Source organism: Heterodontus francisci, chromosome 1 (genome assembly GCF_036365525.1).
Source record: "Heterodontus francisci isolate sHetFra1 chromosome 1, sHetFra1.hap1, whole genome shotgun sequence".
Classification (NCBI taxonomy): Eukaryota; Metazoa; Chordata; class Chondrichthyes; order Heterodontiformes; family Heterodontidae; genus Heterodontus; species Heterodontus francisci.
This window is the reverse complement of record NC_090371.1, coordinates 5079593-5103541: the sequence shown is the minus strand read 5'-3', so window position 1 is coordinate 5103541 and position 23949 is coordinate 5079593. Positions and strand designations below refer to the sequence as shown.

Genomic DNA, 23949 nt, shown 5'->3' with positions numbered 1-23949 from the left:
TGGGCCTTTATCGGCCTTCAATCCCATCAATTTCCCCAACACCATTTCTCTACTAATACTAATTTCCTCAGCCCTGTGTTCCCCAACATTTCTGGTATGATATTTTTGTCCTCCTTTGTGAAGACAGAATCAAAGTATGCAATTAGTTGGTCAGCTATTTCTTTATTCCCCATAATAAATTCCCCTGTTTCTGACTGTACGGGACCTACATTTGTTTTCACCAATCTTTTTCTCTTCACATACCTATAGAAACTTTTACAGTCACTTGTTATGTTCCCTGCAAGCTTGCTCTCGTACTCTATTTTTCCCTTCTTAATCAATCCCTTGGTCCTCCTTTGCTGAATTCTAAACTGCTCCCAATCCTCAGGTCTGTTGTTTTTTCTGGCAGATTTATATGCCTCTTGGATCTAATGCTATCTCTAATTTCCCTTGTAAGGCATGGTTTGGCTACCTTTCCCGTTTTACTTTTGCGCCAGACAGGGATAAACAATTGTTGCAGTTCATCTGTGTGCTTTTTAATGTTTGCCATTGCCTATCCAACGTCATCCCTTTAAGTTTCCCAATCCGCCATGGCCAACTAGCGCCTTATACCTTTGTAGTTTCCTTCACTCAGATTCAGGACCCTAGTCTCAGAATCAACTACGTCACTCCCCATCTTGATGAAGAATTCTATCATATTATGGTCGCTCGTCCCCAAGGGGTCTCGCACCACTACATTGTCAATTATTCCTCTCTCATTACACAATACCCAGTCTAGGATGGCCTGTTCTCTAGTTGGTTCCTCAACTTATTGGTCCAGAAAACCATCCCGTATACACTCCAAGAATTCCTCCTCTACGGTATTGTGACTAATTTGATTTGCCCAATCTATATGCAGATTCAAGTCATCCATAATTACAGATGCTCCTTTATCGCATGCGTCTCTAATTTCCTGTTTAATGCTATTCCCAACATCACCACTACAATTTGGGTTTCTATATACAACCCCCACTGATGTTTTTTGCCCCTTAGTGTTTCTCAGCTCTACCCGTACAGATTCCACATCGTCAGAGCTAATATCTTTCCTTACTATTGCGTTAATTTCCTCTTTAACCAGCAATGCAACTCCACCGCCTTTTGCTTTTTGTCTGTCCTTCCTAAATACTGAATACCCCTGGATGTTCATTTCCCATCCCTGGTCACCTTGCAGCCATGTCTCCGTAATCCCGACTATATCATACCCGTTTACATCTAATTGTGCGATTATTTCATCCAATTTATAGCGAACCTGGGTGTGAATGTAACCTCAGAAGAGGGGCAGTCAATCGGCAGACAGACCCCCTAATGGCCCACTGCCTGGACCTGTGAATTTCCACCTTGGCCAGGCCCAGGAGCAGACCGACTGGGAGATCCTCCTCCCAGCCCACGCTCCTCCGCACCGGGTACCCAAAGATCAGGAGCGTGGGGCTGAAGTGCAACAAAACTTGAGGAGCAGCCCCCTTAAATACTCAGAGGGGCTGTAACTTCGCACACTCGATAGACACATGGAACACTGACTCACCACTCTATCTACCTGTCCTGCCACCTTCAGGGACCTGTGCACATGCACTCCAAGGTCTCTCACCTCTTCTACCCCTCTCAATATCCTCCCGTTTATTGTGCATTCCCTTGTTTTGTTTTCCTTCCTTTGATGCATCACCTCACACTTCTCTGGATGGAATTCCATTTGCCACTTTTCTGCACACTCAACCAAACCATTAATATCATTCTGGAGTGTACAGCTATCCTCTTCACTATCAACTACTCGGCCAATTTTTGTGTCATCAGCAAATTTCCCAATCATGCCTCCCACAACTAAGTCCAAATCATTAATATAACCACTAACAGCAAAGGCCCTAACACTGAGCCCTGTGGAACGCTACTGGAAACCGATTTCCAATCGCTAAAACATCTGTTGACTACTACCCTTTGTTTCCTCTCACTGAGCCAATTTTTGATCCAACTTGCCACATTCTCCTGTATCCTATGAGCTTTCACTTTTCTGACTAATCTGTCATGTGGGACCCTGTCAAATGCCTTATTAAAATCTATGTAGACGTACTCATCTCCGAAAGCAAAGGGGTAACGTCAAGGATCTGTCAACTTTGAACAGGCACTCTGCAGCAGCATATAAAAGTCGGACCCAGGCCAGAAAATGTGGCCGCTGTTCGGAGGCGCGCAGAGCCCCGAAAAGATATTCGTGATCCACCGTGTCAAATGCTTCCTCCTGATTGAGGGAAAGGCAGCTGACAGATCAGTCCTCTGGGAAAGATGGATCAGGTCCCGGACCAGGTGGATGTTGTCCTGGATGGACCGGCCTGGGACCATGTAGGACTGCTCGGGATGGATCATGTGGGCCAGCACGGAGCCCAGGCAGATGGTAATAGCCTGGGCAAAGATCTTATAATCCATACTGAGGAGGGAGACTTGATGCCAGTTCTTAAGCGAGCAGAGATCGCCCCTCTTCAGCAGCAGGATGATAAGCGCCCTGCGCCATGAGAGGAGCATATGCCCAGCTGCCAGGCTTTCCCTCCAGGATTCGCGCGTAATCACCCGCCCAGGACGTCCCAGAACACCGTGACGAGCTCCGTGGTCAGCCCCGGGGATTTGCTTCTCGAGAGCTGGAGGAGGGTGCTGGTCAGCTCCACCAACGTGAGCAAAGCCTCCAGTCCTTTGGTGCCAGGCACAAGCTCCTTGACCCCCAAGATCGCTGGCTGAAAAGTGGGGGCCAACAAGATAGCCTCCCCACTAGAAAATAGGGGTGAGGTGACTCATGTAGACATCACCTGCCAGTCCAGGAGCCAGATGGCTTCGTCACCCGGAACGGTATGGGTTTCCTGCAGAAATCTCACTGCCTACCTCCCTTCCCTGAGGACTGAGAGTTTGTGAAATCTGTGGAGAGACCCCCTGCTGCTGTTGATGTTGAGGCTGGCTATGGTTATCTTCACGTCAAAAGTACTTTGAAAGCTGTCGCCAACACCTCACTGTGAGGAGGAAGTGGAAGTACATCTCGCCTCACCACCAGATGCACGCCCTTCTCCCTCTTCATGACGGTTGCAAGGACGGACTAGATGATCAGCTGCAGATTCGACCCCCCGGCCGAGGGCGAGCTGAATTTTATTGCAGTAACCCCTGCAAGGCGCAAGGAAGTCCTGGATGTCCGCAGTGGGGATGAGAGGAGACTCGGTAGGAGACACGAGAGAGTCCGCTGCCTCACTGGCAATTGATTCAAGATGATCCTCCAAGTCCCACACCAAATCCCCATCCTCCTCTGGGTCATCACCAGCGGCTAACATGCCCACCACACACTGTGGGCTGAGCGTCCCGGCTGTGCCAACTGGTCCCTCCTCCATCACGATCTTTCCCCAGGATCGATGGCAGAAGAGTTATCTCTGGGTTCCTTTATGGAACTGGAGCGTATGTACGCCAGCGGTTCAGGACCCCCCTCCACCTCCGTCCCCAGGCCAGGAGAGACGCTAGTTCCCGACTCCAGAAATCCAGCCGAAACTGGAGGCAGAGAGAGAGGAGGTCACCTGCTGTACCGCCAGTGCTCAGAGGCCCAGCAGTTGGGGCTGTATACAAATCAGCCCTTGGGTCAGGTACATCCTGGGAGGCCGTAACAGGTAGTTGGGAGGTCTCGCGCCCCCCACCCAGGACACCCAACCCAGTGGTGGATGGAGTATTTTCTCCCAGTGGGTCCACAGGCTCCCCCACCATGGGCGGGCCCCCACCTCGAGAGTTGCCAAATTTACAGTGGCATCTCTTCTCTACCCCCCCCCCCACCCCCCACATTTTCCGAGGGATAGATGGTTCCTACCCAAGCCTTGATGCCCTGATGGGCTGGTGGCGGGGCGAGCCCAAGAACCCACACCAGTAGATGGACCCTGTACTTCAGGGTCCGCTTGAGAAGAGGGGTGTCTACTCCTCTTTTTCCGGGAGGGGCCATGAGACCCGGAGACCTCCGTGGCTATAGCGGTCTCCGTCCCATCCCCCACACCCTCCTTCAACCCTGATGTCTCAGGCCCAAACTCAGCCAAGTGGCTGGTAGGCTCCCCGGGATCAGGTTCTGGGGTGAGCTCAGGTCCAGTTCTGTCAGGGGACGCACCTTTGACTTACGTTGTGCCTTCCTTCCAGTTGGACGCCATCCCCCCACCCCCCCAACGGCCTCGGAACCGACTGAGCGGTGTTTGTTGCACGAGTAGGAGGAGGTGTGGCGGTGCCACCCTGGCCCGCCGAGATGGAGTTGGCAGCCTGGAGGTTGGGGCAGCTCTTCTGAACATGCCCCACCCCCCTTGCAGGCATGGCACTGCACCCCTTCTGAGGTCCAGAAGACACAGTAGGCTACCCCCGGAACTCGACATTGAAGCGGCCCTCAGACCTCGCCAGCTGCCTAAATGGGCAGTCTTTCTCATGGTGGGGGGATGTCTTAACCTGGGACAGCTGTAAGCTGCCAGGCACACTTTGCTTCTGATGTTAAGGGCAGCTCCAGCTATCTCAGGCTAGGTAGTTGGGGTGGGGAGGGAGCTCCCAATTCAGTACTGTAAACACAGGAGCTCCCTATTGAACAACACAGGTCTCCAGGTTTCTTCTGCCTTCTGCCCCCCCCCCCCACAGCATTAATGAAAGAGCTTCAAAAACCAAAATCACGAGAGCTTTCAGTTCTTATGGCCTCCTGTTTTCTTCTTTATAGACAAGATGGATAAAAAACCTTCCTTTTCAGTATCAGTCTTCCTCCTTGCAGCAGTCACACAGCCACAGTCAGCTGAACCTTAAAGCTAGTCTAATGATGGCCATGAAACCATTGTCAATTATTGTAAAAACCCATCTGAATCACTAATGTCCTTTAGGGAAGGAAATCTGCTGTCCTTACCTGGTCTGGCCTCCATGTGACTCCAGATCCACAGCAATGTGGTTGACTCTTACATGCCCTTGAAATGGCTTAGCAAGCCACTCAGTTCAAGGGCAATTAGGGATGTGCAATAAATGCTGGCCTGGCCTGCGAAGCCACATCCCATGAAAGAATAAATCAACCTCGTTGTCCACTCAGCACCTCTAATTAGGCTGCAGTCTGTGCTGTACCTGCCCTGGGAGTGTTTGGGGACAGTGCAGAGGGGGCTTTACTCTGTATCTAACTCTGCTGTATCTGCCCTGAGAGTGTTTGATGGGACAGTGTAAAGGGAGCTTTACGGTGATCGAACCCTGTATCATTCCTGTCCTGGGAGTGTTTGAAATATAGAAATATAATGAACAAATTTCAGGTGTAAATTCAACTTGGTGGTTATTAGGGATAATCAACATGGATTTGTTAAGGGAAGGTCATGTCTCACTAACTTGATTGAGGAAGTAACAAGGAGGATTGATGAAGGTAGTGCAGTGGATGTGGTCTACATGGATTTTAGTAAGGTATTTGACAAGGTCCCGCGTGGCAGACTGGTCAGAAAAATGAAAGCCCATGGGACCCAGGGGAGTGTGGCAGGTTGGATCCCAAATTGGCTGTGAGAGCAAACGAAAGGTAGTAGTCGACGGATGTTTCTGCGAATGGAAAGCAGTTTCCAGTGGCATTCCACAGAGCTCAGTGTTGGGTCCCTTGCTGTTTGTGGTTTATATTAATAATTTGGACTTAAATGTGAGAGGCATAATTGGGAAATTTTCTGATGACATAAAAATTGGCCGTGCAGTTGATAGTGAAGAGGATAGGTGTAGACTCCAGAATGATATCAATGGTTTGATTGAGTGGGTGGAAAAGTGGCAAATGGAATTCAAACTGGAGAAGGGTGAGGTAATGCATTTAGGGAGGGCAAATAAAGCGAGAGAATACGCAATAAACAGGAGGATATTGAGAGGGGTGAGAAGACCTTGGAATGCATGTACACAGGTCCCTGATGGTGGCAGGACAGGTAGCTAAAGTGGTGAAGAAGGCATATGGAATGCTTTCCTTTATTGGCCGAGGTATAGAATACAAAAGCAGGGATGTAATGTTGGAACTGTATAAAACACTGGTTAGGCCACAGTTGGAGTATTGCGTACAGTTCTGATCACCACATTACAGGAAGGACAGAGGAGATTTACAAGAATGTTGCCAGGGTTTGAAAGTTGCAGCTCTGGGGAAAAATTGGATAGGCGAGGGTTATTTTCCTTAGAACAGAGGAGGCTGAGGGGTGACTTAATTGAGGTCTACAAAATTTTGAGGGGCCTAGAAAGAGTAGACAGGAAGGACCTGTTTCCCCTAGCGGAGAGGTCAATTAGCAGGGGGCACAGATTTAAGGTGATTGGTAGAAGGAGTAGAGGGGACATGAGGAAAAACTTTTGCACCCAGAGGGTGCTGAGTGTCTGGAATTCACTGCCCGGAATGGTGGTGGAGGCAGAAACCCTCAAAGCATTTAAAAGATACTTGGACATGCACCTGAAGTGCTGTAACCGGCAAGGCTACGGACCAGGTGCTGGACGATGGGAATAGATGGGGCTGAATGGCCGCCTTCTGTGCCATAATATTTGTATGGTTTTCTGGACATGGCAGCCATTACTGGGACATGACTAAGATGGTCAGGACTGGGAGCTAAATATACCAGGTTTTAAGGTTTAGAAGAAAGAGAGGGAAAATTGCAGAGGAGGCGGAGTAGCCTTAGTGGTTAAGGATAAAACCACTTAAGGGAGGAAATAATGAGAGTTGAGCAGACAGGGGTAACTTTCTGGGTAGAATGAAGAAGTGGAAAAGGATTTAAGACTCTCGGACGTTGCTCCTGTAAAATGATAGATTGTATAAATGCAGAGATTAGACAAGCATATAGTAAAGGCAAAGTGGTTTTAATGGGAGATTTTAACTTTCATATAGATTGGAATAAGCAGACCAGCACATTTTGGCAATGCAGTGAATTTTTGAGTGTGTCTGGGATTGCTTTCTGCAACAATATATCCCAGAACCAACAAGGGGGCATGAAATATTAAATTCAGTGGTGAGTAATGAGGCAGCTTTAGTTAACAGCCTAACTGTGCATGAACATTTATCTAATAATGATCATAATACAGGAGTGTTTGAAACGTGTAACAGCTATGCAGATTCCAGGTTTAGATAAGGCTGACTTCAAGAGAATGAGACACAGACTGTCCATAATAAACTGGGAAAATCTGTTAATGGGCAAAGTGACAGAAGATCAGTGGGAGGTGTTCAAAAAATAATTTTACAGCTTACAAAACCAGTTTTATACCCCTAAGAAGCAAAAGCTGTACTGTTCAAAAAGACAGCCATGGATGAAGAAAGAGGTAAGAGGGAACATAATACTAAAAAATCCGACAAAATGCAAAAAGAATCACCGATCCTGGCAAATGGAAAAGATACAAAGAATAACAAAAGGTAACAGAACAGATAATAGGAGCTACAAAAAGAGAGAGAAACAAAAAAAAATCAGAAACTTGCAAGGGTTATCAAAATCAACACAAAAAAATGTTACATAACTTTGGGAAAAAGAAGGTGGTCAGGAGCAATGTGGGTCCCTCGAAAACAGATAATGGTGATATTGTCAATAAAGACAAGGACAGGGCAGACAAGATGAATAATTACTTTGCATCAGTATTTATGGTAGAGAAAGAGGTCAGGCTGCCAGACTTTCCAAGGAAACTAATATTGAATTAGGGACAGGAATTTACCAAAATTAATGTAAGCAAAATCACTGTACTATTTAAGGAAGGTGAGAGAGGGAAACCAGGGAATTATAGACCAGTTAGCCTAACATCTATTTTTGGGAAATTACTGGAGTCTATAATTAAGAATAGGGTGAGTGAACACATTGTAGGTTTTCTGCTCATCAGAGGGAACCAGCATGGATTTGTAAAGAGTAGGTCATGCTTCACACATCTGATTGAATTTATTGAAGAGATGACTAAAGTAGTGGGCAGGGGAATGTCATTGGATGTTATTTATGCGGACTTCCAGAAGACTTAGCTAAAGTTGAAGTTCATGGAATTGAAGGCAAGTTAATGACTTAGTTAAGAAATTGGCTGAGCAGCAGGAAACAGAGTAGGGATGATGGGCAGAATGTGTCTTAGAAGGATCTGTGTTGGGGCTCAAGTATGGTTTTAAGTATTCACTGTATTTATGAAAAACTTGGATGATGGGATCGAAAGCCACATATCCAAATTGCCAATGACGCAAAGGTGGTGGCATTATAAGCAGTGTAGATGGAAACATAAAACTACAGAAGTTATTGATTGCTTGAGTGAATGGGCAAAACTGGCAAATAGATTTCCATGTAGGCGAATCTGAGATCATCCACTTTAGACTTATAAAAGTTAGAACAAGACACCTTCTAAATGGTGAAAAGCTACACCCATAGGTGGAGGTACAGAGTCTTGGAGAAGCAAGTACTTAGATAATTAAAATGTCATGAACAGGTACAGAAAATAATCAGAAAGGTGAATGGAATGCTGGCCTTTATATCTAAAGGAATAGAATACAAAGGGGTTGAAGACATGCATCAGCTATACAAAGCCCTGGTTAGACCACTGCTGGAGTTACTGTGAACAGTTCTGGGCACCACACCTTAGGAAGGATATATTGGCCTTGGAGTGGGTGTGGTGTAGTTTTATCAAAATGATACCTGGACTCCGTGGGTTATATTACAAAGAGAGATTACGCAAATTAGGGATGAATTTAGAAGATTATGTTTTAAAGATATGAAGGGAAACAGATAGGTAGAGAGAAGCTATTTCTGCTGATTGGATAGGCTACAACTAGAAGTCATCTAAAAATTTGATTCAGACTTTTCAGGAGTGTAATTAGGAAACATTATATGTGCACCCTTGTTGTACCTGATGGGAGTTTTTGATGCTGACACTGAGTCTAAAAAGTGTTCCACTGTCCTTCACCAAAGAGGGCACTGGAAGGAAAGGTGGGAACTCAGTGAAAAGATCATTCAGTTTATGAAAAATGGAATGAATAGGAGAGCCTGTTATTGTCTATTTAAGCACTTTTTGAAGACATTTAAATGTTATTTTTCAGCTGAAAAGGTCTCTTGGTTCAGAAATGAAACACATAGAACTGGTGCTCGTTGCAGACAGCGTTGAGGTGAGTACTTTCTTTAAAGAAGGAACCTGCATTTATACGGCAGCTTTCATGTCCTCAGGATGTCCCAGAGTGCTTCATAGAAACATAGAAAATAGGAGCAGGAGTAGGCCATTCGGTCCTTCAGGCCTGCTCCGCCATTCATAAAAGATCATGGCTGATCGTCTAATTCAGTACCCTGTTCCCATTTTCTCCCCCATATCCCTTGATTCCTTTGGCATTAAGAAATATATCTATCTCCTTCTTGAATATATTTAATGACTTGGCCTCCACTGCCTTCTGCATTAGAGAATTCCACAGGTTCACCACCCTCTGAAGAAATTTCTCCTCATCTCGGTTCTAAATGGCATACCTCGTATCCTGAGACTGTGACCCCTGGTTCTGGACTCCCCTGTCATCGGGAACATCCTCCCTCCATCTAACCTGTCTAGTCCTGTTAGAATTTTATAGGTTTCTATGAGATCCCCTCTCATTCTTCTAAACTAGTGAATATAGGCCTAGTCGACCCAGTCTCTCCCCATATGTCTTTCTGCAAACTTGGAAATGTTACATTTAGTTCCCTCACCCAAGTCATTAATATATATTGTGAATAGCTGGGGCCCAAGAACTGATTCCTGCGGTACCCTACTAGTCACCTGGAAAAAGACCTGTTTATTCCTTCTCTCTGTTTCCTGTCTGTCAACCAATTCTCAATCCACGCCAGTATATTGCCCCCAGTCACATATGCTCTAATTTTGTGCACTAACCTATTATGTGGGACCTTATCAAAAGCCTTCTGAAAATCCAAATCCACCATACCCACTGGTTCTCCCTTATCTATTCTACTAGTTACATCCTCAAAAAACTCCAGTAGATTTGTTAAGCATGATTTCCCTTTCGTAAACCCATGCTGACTTTGTCCTTTCCCGCTTATGCTTTCCAGGTGTTCTGCTATCACATCCTTTATGATAGACTCTAGCATTTTTCCCACTACTGATGTAAGACTAACTAGTCTGTGGTTCCCTGTTTTTTCTCTCCCTCCTTTTTTAAATAGTGGGGTTACATTTGCCACCCTCCAATCTGTAGGAACTGCTCCAGAGTCTATAGAATTTTGGAAGATGATCACCAATGCATCCACTATCCCCAGGGCCACTTCCTTTAGTACTCTGGGATGTATATTATCAGGCCCTGGGGATTTGTCAGCCTTTAACCCAATTAATTTCCATAGCACTTTTTTTTTTTACTAATACTGATTTCCTTCAGTTCTTCCCTCTCATTGGACCCTTGGTTCCCTAACATTTCTGAGAGGTTATTTGTGTCCTCCTTTGTGAAGACAGAACCAAAGTATGTGTTCAATTGTTCTGCCATTTCTTTGTTCCCCAGTATAATTACCCCTGTTTCTGACTGTAAGGGACCTACATTTGTCTTCACTAATCTTTTTCTCTTCACATATTTATAGAAGCTTTTACAGTCAGTTTTTATGTTCCCCGCAAGTTTACTCATACTCTATTTTCCCCCACTTAATCAACCTCTTTGTTCTCCTTTGCTGAATTCTGAACTGCTCCCAATCCTCAGACATGCTGCTTTTTCTGGCAATTTTATATGCCTCCTCTTTGGATCTAATACTATCCCTAATTTCTTTCATAAGCCACAATTGAGCCACCTTTCCAGTTTTATTTTTGCGCCAGATAGGAATGAATAATTGTTGTAATTCATGCACACGTCATAACCAGTCAAATACCTTGGAAGTGTAGTCACTGTTCCAGTGATAGATAAGTAATAAATATTGACCAGGACACCAAGGAGAACTCCTCTACTCATCTGAAAATAATGCCATAGGAATTTTAACGCTACTTGCGAGGTTAGACAGGATTTTGGTTTAAGATCTCATTTGAAATCAGTGTTGGGGAAAATGCTAGAATCTGTGGTTAGGGACATGGAAATAGGTTACTTAGAAAATCAGAATATGATTGGGCAGAGCCAACATGAAATGTCTACCTTCGGTTCTGAAGAAGAGTCATATCCGACTCGCAACGTTGACTGTTTCCCTCTCCACAGATGCTGCCAGACCTACTGAGGATTTCCAGCACTTGCTGTTTTTAGTGCAGATATTCAGCATCTGCATTATTTTGCTTTTAAGTTGGATTTAAAATTGGCTCAGAGGCAGGAAGGAAAGGGTATTGGTCGATGGGTGTTTTTGGGACTGGTAAGCTGTTTCCAGTGACGTTCCAAAGTGCTCAGTACAAGGTCCCGTGCTTTTTGGGGTTTATATCAATGATTTGGACTTGAATGTCAGGAGTATGATTAAGAAGCTTGCAAACAACACAAAAATTGGCTGTCTGGTTAAAAATGAAAAAGAAAGCTGTCGGCTGTAGAAAAATATCAATGGACTACGGATGAGCTTTAAGGAGGAGAATTTTCTGATACAGGCTAGGTACATTCCAACAAGGGCAAAAAGTAAGGTAACCAAAGCCAGGGCTTCTTGGATGACGCGGGAGATACAGAACATGATGAAACAAAAAAAGATGGTGTAGGACGCATGTGCGGCTTCTCCTTCAAGCGAGAACCAGGTCAAATACAATCAGTTGAGAGGGGAAGCTAAGATTAAAGTCAGACTGGCAATGAGAGAATGAGAATAAAATGGCAGTTAACATAAAAGGGAACCAAAAATTTTCTACCGGCATGTTCAAGAAACATAGAAAATAGAAGCGGGAGTAGGCCATTTGGCCCTTCGAGCCTGCTCTGCCATTCATTATGTTCATGGCTGATCATCCAACTCTGTAACCTGTTCCCGCATTCACCCCATACCCTTTGATCCCTTTAGACCCAAGAGCTATATCTAACTCCTTGAAAACATCCAGTGTTTTGGCCTCAACTGCTTTCTGTGGTAGTGAATTGCACAGGCTCACCACTCTATGAGTGAAGAAATTTCTCCTCATCTCAGTCCTGAAAGGTTTACCCTGTATCTTTAGACTATGACCCCTGGTTCTGGACTCCCCCAGCATCGGGAACATCCTTCCTGCATCTACCCTGTCAAGTCCTGTTCGAATTTTATAGGTTTCTATGAGATTTCCCCCTCACTCTTCTGAACTCCAGCAGGTATAATCCTAACCGACACAATGTCAGCTCATGTGTCAGTCCTGCCATCCCTGGAATCAGTCTGGTAAACCTTCGCTGCACTCCCTCAATAGCAAGAACATCCTTCCTCAGATAAAGAGACGAAAACTGCACACAATATTCCAGGTGTGGCCTCACCAAGGCCCTGTATCATTGCAGCAAGACATCCCTACTCCTGTATTCAAATCCTCTCGCTATGAAAGCCAACAAAATATTTGTCTTTATTACCGCCTGTTGCACCTGCATGCTTACCTTCAGCGACTGGTGTATGAGAACACTCAGGTCTCGCTGCATATTCCCCTCTCTCAGTTTATAGCCGTTCAGATAATAATCTGCCATCCTGTTTTTGCTACCAAAGTGGATAACCTCACATTTATCCACATTATACTGCATCTGCCATGCATTAGCCCACTCACTCAACTTGTCCAAATTACTGTGAAGCCTCTCTGCATCCTCCTCACAACTCATCCTCCCACCCAGTTTTGTGTCATCTACAAATTTGGAGATATTACATTTAGTTCCCTCATCTAAATCATTAATATATATTGTGAATAGCTGGGGTCCTAGCACCAATCCCTGCGGTACCCCACTAGTCACTGCCTGCCATTTGGAAAAAGACCCATTTATCCCTACTCTTTGTTTCCTGTCTGCCAACCAATTTTCTATCCATCGCAATACACTACCCCCAATCCCATGCTCTTTAATTTTACTTGCTAATTTACATGCATAAGCAGAATGCAATAGACAGAGCTAAGCGATCCCTTAACCAGCGGATCAGATCTAAGCTCTGCAGTCCTGCCACATCCAGCCGTGAATGGTGGTGGACAATTAAACAACTAACTGGAGGAGGTGGCTCCACAAATATCCCCATCCTCAATGATGGGGGAGCCCAGCACATCAGTGCGAAAGATAAAGCAGAAGCATTTGCAACAATCTTCAGCCAGAAGTGCCAAATTGATGATCCATCTCGGCCCCCTCCTGAAGTCCCCAGCATTACAGATGCCAGACTTCAGCCAATTGGATTCACTCTGCGTGATATCAAGAAACGACTGAAGGCACTGGATACTGGCTATGGGTCCTGACAATATTCCGGCAATAGTACTGAAGACCTGTGCTCCAGAGCTTGCCGAAACCCTAGCCAAGCTGTTCCAGTATAGCAACAACACTGGCATCTACCCGGCAATGTGGAAAATTGCCCAGGTAGGTCCTCTACACAAAAAGCTGGACAAGTCCAACCCAGCCAATTACCGTCCCGTCAGTCTACTCTCAATCATCAGTAAAGTGATGGAAGGTGTCATCAACAGTGCCATCAAGCAGCACTTGCTTAGCAATAACCTGCTCAGTGACGCTCAGTTTGGGTTCTGTCAGGGCCACTCAGCTCCTGACCTCATTACAGCCTTGGTTCAAACATGGACAAAAGAGCTGAACTCAAGAGGTGAGGTGAGAGTGACTGCCCTTGACATCAAGGCAGCATTTGACCAAGTATGGCATCAAGGAGCCCTAGCAAAACTGAAGTCAATGGGAATTGGGGCAAACTCTCTGCTGGTTGAAGTCATACCGAGAGCAAAGGAAGATGGCTGTGGTTGTTGGAGGTCAATCATCTGAGATCCAGGACATCACTGCAGGAGTTCCTCAGGGTAGTGTCCTCGGCCCAACCATCTTCAGCTGCTTCATCAATGACCTTCCTTCAACCATAAGGTCAGAAGTGGGGATGTTCGCTGATGATCGCACAATTTTCAGCACCTTCGCAACTCCTCAAATACTGAAGCAGTCTGTGTAGAAATTCAGCAAGACCTGGACAATATCCAGGCTTAGGCTGATAAGTGGCAGGTAACATTTGCACCACACAAGTGCCAGGCAATGATCATCTCCAACAAGAGAGAATCTAACCATCCCCCTTGACCTTCAATGGCATTACCATCGCTGAATCCCCCACTATCAACATCCCAGGGGCTACCATTGACCAGAAACTGAACTGGAGTAGCCATATAAATATCATGGCTACAAGAGCAGGTCAGAGGCTAGGAATCCTGCGGCAAGTAACTCACCTCCTGACTCCCCAAAGCCTGTCCACCATCGACAAGGCACAAGTCAGGAGTGTGATGGAATACTCTCCACTTGCCTGGATGGGTGCAGCTCCAACAACACTCAAGAAGCTCGACACCATCCAGAACAAAGCAGCCCGCTTGATTGGCACACCATCCACAAACATTCACTCCCTCCACCACTGACGCACAGTGGCAGCAGTGTGTACCATCTACAAGATGCACTGCAGCAACGCACCAAGGCTCCTTAGACAGCACCTTCCAAACCCGCGACCTCTACCAACTAGAAGGACAAGGGCAGCAAATACATGGGAACACCACCACCTGCAAGTTCCCCTCCAATCCGCACACCATCCTGACTTGGAACTATATTGTCATTCCTTCACTGTCGCTGGGTCAAAATCCTGGAACTCCCTCCCTAACAGCACTGTGGGTGTACCTACTGCACATGGACTGCAGCGGTTCAAGAAGGCAGCTCACCACCACCTTCTCAAGGGGAATTAGGGATGGGCAATAAATCCTGGCCGAGCCAGCGACGCCCACATCCCATGAATAAATTTTTTAAAATCTCTTATGTGGGACCTTGTCAAAAGCCTTCTGAAAGTCCAAATAGACCACTTCCACTGGCACTCCTTCATCAACTCTATTAGTTGTATCCTCGAAGAATTCTAGTGGATTTGTCATGCATTATTTCCCTTTCGTAAATCCATGCTGATTCTGCCCGATTCTACCACTGTTCTCTAAGTGCTCTGCTATAAAATCTGTGATAATGGACTCTCGAATTTTCCCCACTACCGACGTCAGTCTGACTGGTCTATAATTCCCTGCTTTCTCTCTACCTCCCTTTTTAAATAGTGGGGTTACATTAGCTACCCTCCAATCTGTAGGAACTGTTCCAGAGTCTATAGAATCTTGGAAGATGACCACCAATGCATCCACTATTTCTAGGGCCACTTCCTTAAGTACTCAGGCCCTGGAATTTATCGGCCTTCAATCCCATCAATTTCCCCACCACCATTTCTCTACTAATACTGATTTCCTTCAGTTCCTCTCTCTCACTAAGCCCCGTGTTCCCCAACATTTCTGGTATGATATTTTTGTCCTCCTTTGTGAAGATAGAACCAAAGTATGCATTTAGTTGGTCAGCCATTTCTTTATTCCCCATAATAAATTCCCCTGTTTCTGACTGTGAGGGACCTACATTTGTCTTCACCAATCTTTTTCACTTCGCATACCTATAGAAGATGTTACAGTCAGTTTTTATGTTCCCCGCAAGCTTGCTCTTGTACTCCATTTCCCCCTTCTTAATCAATCCTTTGGTCCTCCTTTGCTGAATTCTAAGCTGCTCCCAATCCTCTGGTCTGTTGTTTTTCCTGGCAAATTTATATGCCGCTTCCTTGGATCTAATGCTATCTCTAATTTCCCTTGTAAGGCATGGTTTGGCTACCTTTCCCGTTTTACTTTTGCGCCAGACAGGAATAAACAATTGTTGTAGTTCATCCATGCGCTCTTTGAATGTTTGCCATTGCCTATCCACCGTCATCAAACAGGATGGTCTTCACCTGAACCAGAGGGGTACCAATATCCTGGGGGGGAGATTTGCTAGTGCTCTTCGGGGGGGTTTAAACTAATTCAGCAGGGGAATGGGAACCTAAATTGTAGTTCCAGTGTACAGGATGTTGAGAGTAGTGAAGTCAGGGATAAGGTTACAAGGACGCAAGAGGGCACTGGCAAGCAAGAACTTGGTTTAAAGTGTGTCTACTTCAACGCCAGGAGCATCCGGAATAAGGTGGGTGAGCTTGCAGCATGGGTTGGTACCTGGGATCTCGATGTAGTGGCCATTTCGGAGACATGGGTAGAGCAGGGGCAGGAATGGATGTTGCAGGTTCCAGGATTTAGATGTTTCAGTAAGAACAGAGAAGATGGTAAAAGAGGGGGGGGTGTGGCATTGTTAATCAAGGAGAGTATTACAGCGGCAGAAAGGACGTTTGAGGACTCGTCTACTGAGGTAGTATGGGCCGAGGTTAGAAACAGGAGAGGAGAGGTCACCCTGTTGGGAGTCTTCTATAGACCTCCGAATAGTTCCAGAGATGTAGAGGAAAGGATAGCGAAGATGATTCTCGACAGGAGCGAGAGTAACAGGGTAGTTGTTATGGGGGACTTTAACTTTCCAAATATTGACTGGAAAACTACAGTTTGAGTACTTTAGATGGGTCAGTTTTTGTCCAGTGTGTGCAGGAGGGTTTTCTGACACAGTATGGAGACAGGCCAACCAGGGGAGATGCCACATTGGATTTGGTACTGGGTAATGAACCCGGCCAGGTGTTAGATTTAGATGTAGGTGAGCACTTTGGTGATAGTGATCACAATTCGGTTAGGTTTACCTTAGCGATGGGCAGGGACAGGTATATACCGCAGGGCAAGAATTACAGCTGGGGGAAAGGAAATTATGATGCGATTAGGCAAGATTTGGGATGCGTAGGATGGGGAAGGAAACTGCAGGGGATGGGCACAATCGAAATCGAAATGTGGAGCTTATTCAAGGAGCAGCTACTGCGTGTCCTTGATAAGTATGTACCTGTCAGGCAGGGAGGAAGTTGTCGAGCGAGGGAGCCGTGGTTTACTAAAGAAGTTGAAGCGCTTGTCAAGAGGAAGAAGAAGGCTTATGTTAGGATGAGACGTGAAGGCTCAGTTAGGGTGCTTGAGAGTTACAAGCTAGCCAGGAAGGATCTAAAGGGAGAGCTAAGAAGAGGAAGGAGAGGACACGAGAAGTCATTGGCGGATAGGATCAAGGAAAACCCTAAGGCTTTCTATAGGTATATCAGGAATAAAAGAATGACTAGAGTTAGATTAGGGCCAATCAAGGATAGTAGTTGGAAGTTGTGTGTGGAATCAGAGGAGATAGGGGAAGCGTTAAATGAATATTTTTCGTCAGTATTTACAGTAGAGAAAGAAAATGTTGTCGAGGAGAATACTGAGATACAGACTACTAGGCTAGATGGGATTGAGGTTCACAAGGAGGAGGTGTTAGCAATTTTGGAAAGTGTGAAGATAGATAAGTCCCCTGGGCCAGATGGGATTTATCCTAGGATTCTCTGGGAAGCCAGGGAGGAGATTGCAGAGCCTTTGTCCTTGATCTTTATGTCGTCATTGTCGACAGGAATAGTGCCGGAAGACTGGAGGATAGCAAATGTTGTCCCCTTGTTCAAGAAGGGGAGTAGAGACAGCCCTGGTAATTATAGACCTGTGAGCCTTACTTCGGTTGTGGGTAAAATGTTGGAGAAGGTTATAAGAGACAGGATTTATAATCATCTTGAAAAGAATAAGTTCATTAGCGATAGTCAGCACGGTTTTGTGAAGGGTAGGTCGTGCCTCACAAACCTTATTGAGTTTTTCGAGAAGGTGACCAAACAGGTGGATGTGGGTAAAGCAGTGGATGTGATGTATATGGATTTCAGTAAGGCGTTTGATAAGGTTCCCCACGGTAGGCTATTGCAGAAAATACGGAAGTATGGGGTTGAAGGTGATTTAGTGCTTTGGATCAGAAATTGGCTAGCTGAAAGAAGACAGAGGGTGGTGGTTGATGGCAAATGTTCATCCTGGAGTTTAGTTACTAGTGGTGTACCGCAAGGATCTGTTTTGGGGCCACTGCTGTTTGTCATTTTTATAAATGACCTGGATGAAGGTGTAGAAGGGTGGGTTAGTAAATTTGCGGATGACACGAAGGTCGGTGGAGTTGTGGATAGTGCCGAAGGATGTTGTAGGGTACAGAGGGACATAGATAGGCTGCAGAGCTGGGCTGAGAGATGGCAAATGGAGTTTAATGCGGAAAAGTGTGAGGTGATTCACTTTGGAAGGAGTAACAGGAATGCAGAGTACTGGGCTAATGGGAAGATTCTTGGTAGTCTAGAGGAGCAGAGAGATCTTGGTGTCCAGGTACATAACCTGGGTAGCAACTTTCAGGGATTTAACAGGGCTGTTAAGAAGGCATATGGTGTGTTAGCTTTTATTAGTAGGGGGATCGAGTTTCGGAGCCACGAGGTCATGCTGCAGCTGTACAAAACTCTGGTGAGACCGCACCTGGGGTATTGCATGCAGTTCTGGTCACCGCATTCTAGGAAAGATGTGGAAGCTTTGGAAAGGGTGCAGAGGAGATTTACTAGGATGTTGCCTGGTATGGAGGGAAGGTCTTATGAAAAAAGGCTGAGGGACTTGAGGTTGTTTTCGTTGGAGAGAAGGAGGAGGAGAGGTGACTTAATAGAGACATATGAGATAATCAGAGGGTTAGATAGGGTGGATAGTGAGAGTCTTTTTCCTCGGATGGTGATGGCAAACACGAGAGGACATAGCTTTAAGTTGAGGGGTGATAGATATAGGACAGATGTCAGAGGTAGTTTCTTTACTCGGAGAGTAGTAGGGGCGTGGAACGCCCTGCCTGCAACAGTAGTAGACTCGCCAACTTTAAGGGCATTTAAGTGGTCATTGGATAGACATATGGATGAAAATGGAATAGTGTAGGTCAGATGGTTTCACAGGTCGGCGCAACATCGAGGGCCGAAGAGTCTGTACTGCGCTGTAATGTTCTAATTCTAATTCTAAAAATCCCTTTAAGTAACGTTTCCGAATCCATCATAGCCAACTCGCGCCTCATACCTTCATAGTTTCCTTTACTAAGATTCAGGACCCTAGTCTCAGAATCAACTACGTCACTCTCCATCTTGATGAAGAATTCTATCATATTATGGTCGCTCATCCCCAAGGGGTCTCGCACCACCAGATTGTCCATTATTCCTCTCTCATTACACAATGCCCATTCTAGGATGGCCTGTTCTCTAGTTGGTTCCTCAATGTATTGGTCATGTATCCACTCCAAGAATTCCTCCTCTACAGTATTGTGACTAATTTGATTTGCCCAATCTATATGCATATTATGGTCACCCATAATTATAGATGTTCCTTTATCGCATGCATCTCTAATTTCCTGTTTAATGCCATTCCCAACATCACCACTGCAGTTTGGGGGTCTATATACAACCCCCACTAACGTTTTTTGCCCCTTAGTGTATCTCAGCTCTACCCATACAGATTCCACATCGTCAGTGCTAATATCTTTCCTTACTATTGCGTTAATTTCCTCTTTAACCAGCAATGCAACTCCACCGCCTTTTGCTTTTTGTCTGTCCATCCTACATACTGAGTACCCCTGGATGTTCATTTCCCATCCCTGGTCACCTTGCAGCCATGTCTCCGTAATCCCGACTCTATCATACCTGTTTACCTCTATTTGCGCGATTAATTCATCCACTTTATTGCGAATGCTCCATGTGTTAAGGCACAAAGCCTCAAAGCTTGTCTTTTCAACATTACTTATCCCCTTCCCACTATTTTTCACTTTGGTACTCTTTGATTCTAGCCCCTGATTTCTCTGCCTATCACCTTTCTTATTTCCCTTACTGTCTTTTGTTCTTGACTTTGATCCACCCTCCTCTGATTCCTTGCAAAGGTTCCCTTGCAAAGGCAGCTCACCACCACCTTCTCAAGGGCAATTAGGGGTGGGCAATAAATGCTGGCTGAGCTAGCGATGCCGACATCCCATGAGTGAATAACAAAAAAATAGTAAGAGGTGGGGCCTGTTAGGGACAAAGAGGGTGATATATGCTTAGAGACACAGGGCAGGGTTAGAATACTGAATGAGTATTTTGTATCAGTGTTTACTAAGAAAGAGGATGCTGACAAAATATCGGTAGAAGTGGAGAAGGTAGAGGTAATAATGGGGTCAAAATTGATAGGTAGCAGGAACTTCAAAGGCTGGCTATGCTTAGATTGGGTAAGTTGCCTGATTCGAATGGCTTAGATCCCAGGCTGCTCAAGGAAATGGGAGTTCAGATAGCGGAAGGGCTTGCCATAATCTTCCAATTTATTTATTTTATTTTGAGATACAGCACTGAAACAGGCCCTTTGGCCCACCGAGTCTGTGCTGACCAACAACCACCCATTTATACTAATCCTACATTAATCCCATATTCCCTATCACATCCCCACCATTCTCCTACCACCTACCTACACTTGGGGCAATTTACAATGGCCAATTTACCTATCAACCTGCAAGTCTTTGGCTTTGGGAGGAAACCAGAGCACCCAGCAGTACCCCATGCAGTCACAGGGAGAACTTGCAAACTGCACAGGCAGTACCCAGAACCGAACCTGGGTGATTGGAGCAGTGAGGCTGCGGTAGCAAAGAGATACAGACCCTTAGAAAATAGGCAACATGTTTAGATAGAGGATCTGGATCGGCGCAGGCTTGGAGGGCCGAAGGGCCTGTTCCTGTGCTGTAATTTTCTTTGTTCTTTACTGCGCCGCCCCAATCTTTTATTGATGCAGCGGAGATGCCATAGGATTGGAGAGTGGCAAATGTTGGCACCCTTATTCAAGAAGGGGTGTAAGGACATTCCTAGGAACAGGCTGGCCAGTTTTACATCTGTGGTAAGTTTTTAGAAACAATAATCAGAGAAAAAAAATCAACAGGCACTTGAAGAGGTTTGCGTTAATAAGGAAGAGCCAGCAAGGATTTGTAAAATCATGCTTGATGAATCTAATTGACTTTTTTAATATAGTAACAGAGAATGTTGGTGAAGGGAAAGCAATGAATGTTCTCTATATGGGAAGCCTTCGACAAAGTACCACATGAAAGGCTGGTTACCAAAATTGAGGCTCATGAAATAGAAGAGTCGGTGTTTGCTTGAATAAAAAAATTGGCTTAAGGACAGAAAACAGCGCGTCATAGTAAATAAAAACAAGAAATTCTGGAAATACTCAGCAGGTCTGGCAGCATCTGTGGAGATAGCAGAGTTAACGTTTCAGGTCAGGTCAGAGTCATAGTAAATGGTTGTTTTCCAGATTAGAACAGAGTACAGAGTGGTGTTCCCCAGGGTTCAGTGCGAGGACCACTGCTTTTTTTTTTGCTATATATAATGACATGGATCTTGGAGTACAGAGTAAAATTTCAAAATTTGCCAATGATACCAAACTTGTAGGTGTGGCACACGGAGGATGATACCATTCGGCTGCAACAGGACATAGATAGGCTCGCAAGGTTACGTTGTAAAAGCTTGGTTTGTTCTCCTTGGAGCAAAGGAGATTGAGGGGAGATTATATAATGTACAAAATTGACAGATTTGGATAGGGTAGATGAAGAAAAGCACATCCAGCTGTGAATGGTGGTGGACAATTAAACAACTAACAGGAGGAGGAGGCGCCACAAATATCCCCATCCTCAACAGTGGGGGAGCCGAGCACATCAGTGCAAAAGGCAAGGCTGAAGCATTTGCATCCATCTTCAGCCAGAAGTACCAAGTGGATGATCCATCTTGGCTTCCTCCTGAGGTCCCCAGCTCTCAGAAACCAGACTTCAGCCAATCCAATTCACTCCACATGATATCAAGAAACAGCTGAAGGCACTGGATACTGCAAAGGCTATGGACCCTGGCAACATTCTGGCAATAGTACGGAAGATTTGTGTTCCAGAACTAGCTGCACCCCTAGCCAAGCTGTTCCAGTACAGCTCCAACACTGGCATCTACCTGGCAATGTGGAAAATTGCCAAGTTATGTCCTGTAACAAAAAAAGCAGGACAAGTCCAACCCGACCAATTACCGCCTTATCAGTCTACTCAGTAAAGTGATGGAAGGGGTTGTCGACAGTGCTATAATGCGCCACTTGCTCAGACATAACCTGCTCACTGATGCTCAGTTTTGGTTCCGTCAGGGCTACTCAGCTCCTGACCTCAACAATCTTGGCTCAAACATGGACAAAAGAACTGAACTCCAGAGGTGAAGTGAGAATCACTGTCTTTGACATCAGGGCAGCATTTGACCAAGTATGAAAGCAAAGAGCCCTGGCAAAACTGGAGTCAATGGGAATCGGCTGGAAAACTCTCCACTGGACATCTCAGTTCAGAACATCACTGCAGAAGTTCCTCAGGGTAGTGTCCGAGGCCCAACCATCTTCAGCTGCTTCATCAATGACCTTCCCTCCATCATAAAGTCAGAAGTAGGGGCAGGCAGTCAGTGCAGGAATCCCCTGTGGCTATCCCCCTCTCTAACAAGTATACCATTCTGGATACTGTTGGGGGGGAATGGCCTATCAGGGGAAAACAGCAGCAGCCAGAGCAGTGGCACCACGGCTGGCACTGTTGTTCAGCAGGGAGGGACAAAGCGCAAAGAGCAACAGTTATAGGGGACTCTATAGTCCGGGGCACAGATAGGCGCTTCTGTGTACGTGACGGAGACTCCAGGATGGTATGTTGCCTCCCTGGTGCCAGGGTCAAGGATGTCTCTGAATGGACAGGGGGCATTCTGAAGGAGGAGGGTGAACAGCCAGACGTTGTGGTACACATCGGTACCAGTGACATAGGCAGGAAGAGTGATGAGGTCCTGCAGGGGGAGTTTAGGGAGTGAGGTAGTAAGTTAAAAAACAGGACCTCTAGGGTTGTAATCTCTGGATTACTCCCTGTGCCACGTGCCAGTGAGGCTAGAAAGAGGAAGATAGTGCAGCTAAACATGTTGCTGAGCAGCTGGTGTAGAAGGGAGGGTTTCAGATATGTGGACCATTGGGCTCTCTTCAGGGACAGATGGGACCTGTACAAGAAGGACGGGTTGCATCTAAACTGGTGGGGCACGAATATCCTGGCTGCAAGGTTTGCTAGCGTCACTCGGGAAGGTTTAAACTAGTGCGGCAGGGGGGTTGAAACGAGAGCAGCAGGACAGCTAGTGAAATAAATGAGGAGGACACTGTAAATAAGGCCAGTAGGACTAAGAGGAAGAGCAGGCAGGGAGATGTTGCTGAGCACAGCAGGACTGGTGGTCTAAAGTGTATTTGTTTCAATGCGAGAAGTATAACAGGTAAGGCAGATAAACTTGGATTAGTACTTGGAACTATGATGTTGTTGCTATTACAGAGACTTGGTTGAGGGAAGGGCAGGATTGGTAGCTAAATGTTCCAGGATTTAGAAGCTTCAGGCGGGATAGAGGGGGATGTAAAAGGGGTGGGGGAGTTGCATTACTGGTTAAGGAGAATATCACAGCTGTACTGCGGGAGGACACCTCAGAGGGCCATGCAGCGAGGCAATATGGGTGGAGCTCAGGAATAGGAAGGGTCCAGTCACGATGTTGGGGGATTACTACAGGCCTCCCAACAGCCAGCGGGAGGTAGAGGAGCAGATATGTAGACAGATTTTGGAAAGATGTAAAGGTAACAGGGTTGTGGTGGTGGGTGATTTTAACTTCCCCTATATTGACTGGGACTCACTTAGTGCTCGGGGCTTGGATGGGGCAGAATTTGTGAGGAGCATCCAGGAGGGCTTCTTGAAACAGTATGTAGATAGTCCAACGAGGGATGGGGCCATTCTGGACCTGGTATTGCGGAATGAGCCTGGCCAGGTGGTCGAAGTTTCAGTGGGCGAGCATTTCGGGAGCAGTGACCATAATTCCTTCAGTTTTAAGGTACTTGTGGATAAGGATAAGAGTAGTCCTCGGGTGAAGGTGCTAAATTGGGGGAAGGCTAATTATAACAATATTAGGCAGGAACTGAAGATTGGGGGCGGCTGATGGAGGGTAAATCAACATCTGACATGTGGGAGTCTTTCAAACGTCAGCTGATTAGAATCCAGGACCAGCATGTTCCTGTGAGGAAGAAAGACAAGTTTGGCAAGTTTCGGGAAGCTTGGATAACATG

At 45.8% G+C, this 23949-nt stretch overlaps 1 protein-coding gene across 1 annotated transcript in view; it reads left to right on the top strand.

The window, feature by feature from the left end:
* LOC137377633 (disintegrin and metalloproteinase domain-containing protein 12-like) overlaps positions 1-23949 on the top strand; it is a 136816-nt gene that overhangs the window by 80657 nt on the left and 32210 nt on the right. The window contains exon 6 of the mRNA XM_068047495.1: positions 9014-9079. Within this exon, the coding sequence (XP_067903596.1) occupies positions 9014-9079 (66 nt within the window). The remainder of the gene's footprint in view (positions 1-9013; positions 9080-23949) is intronic.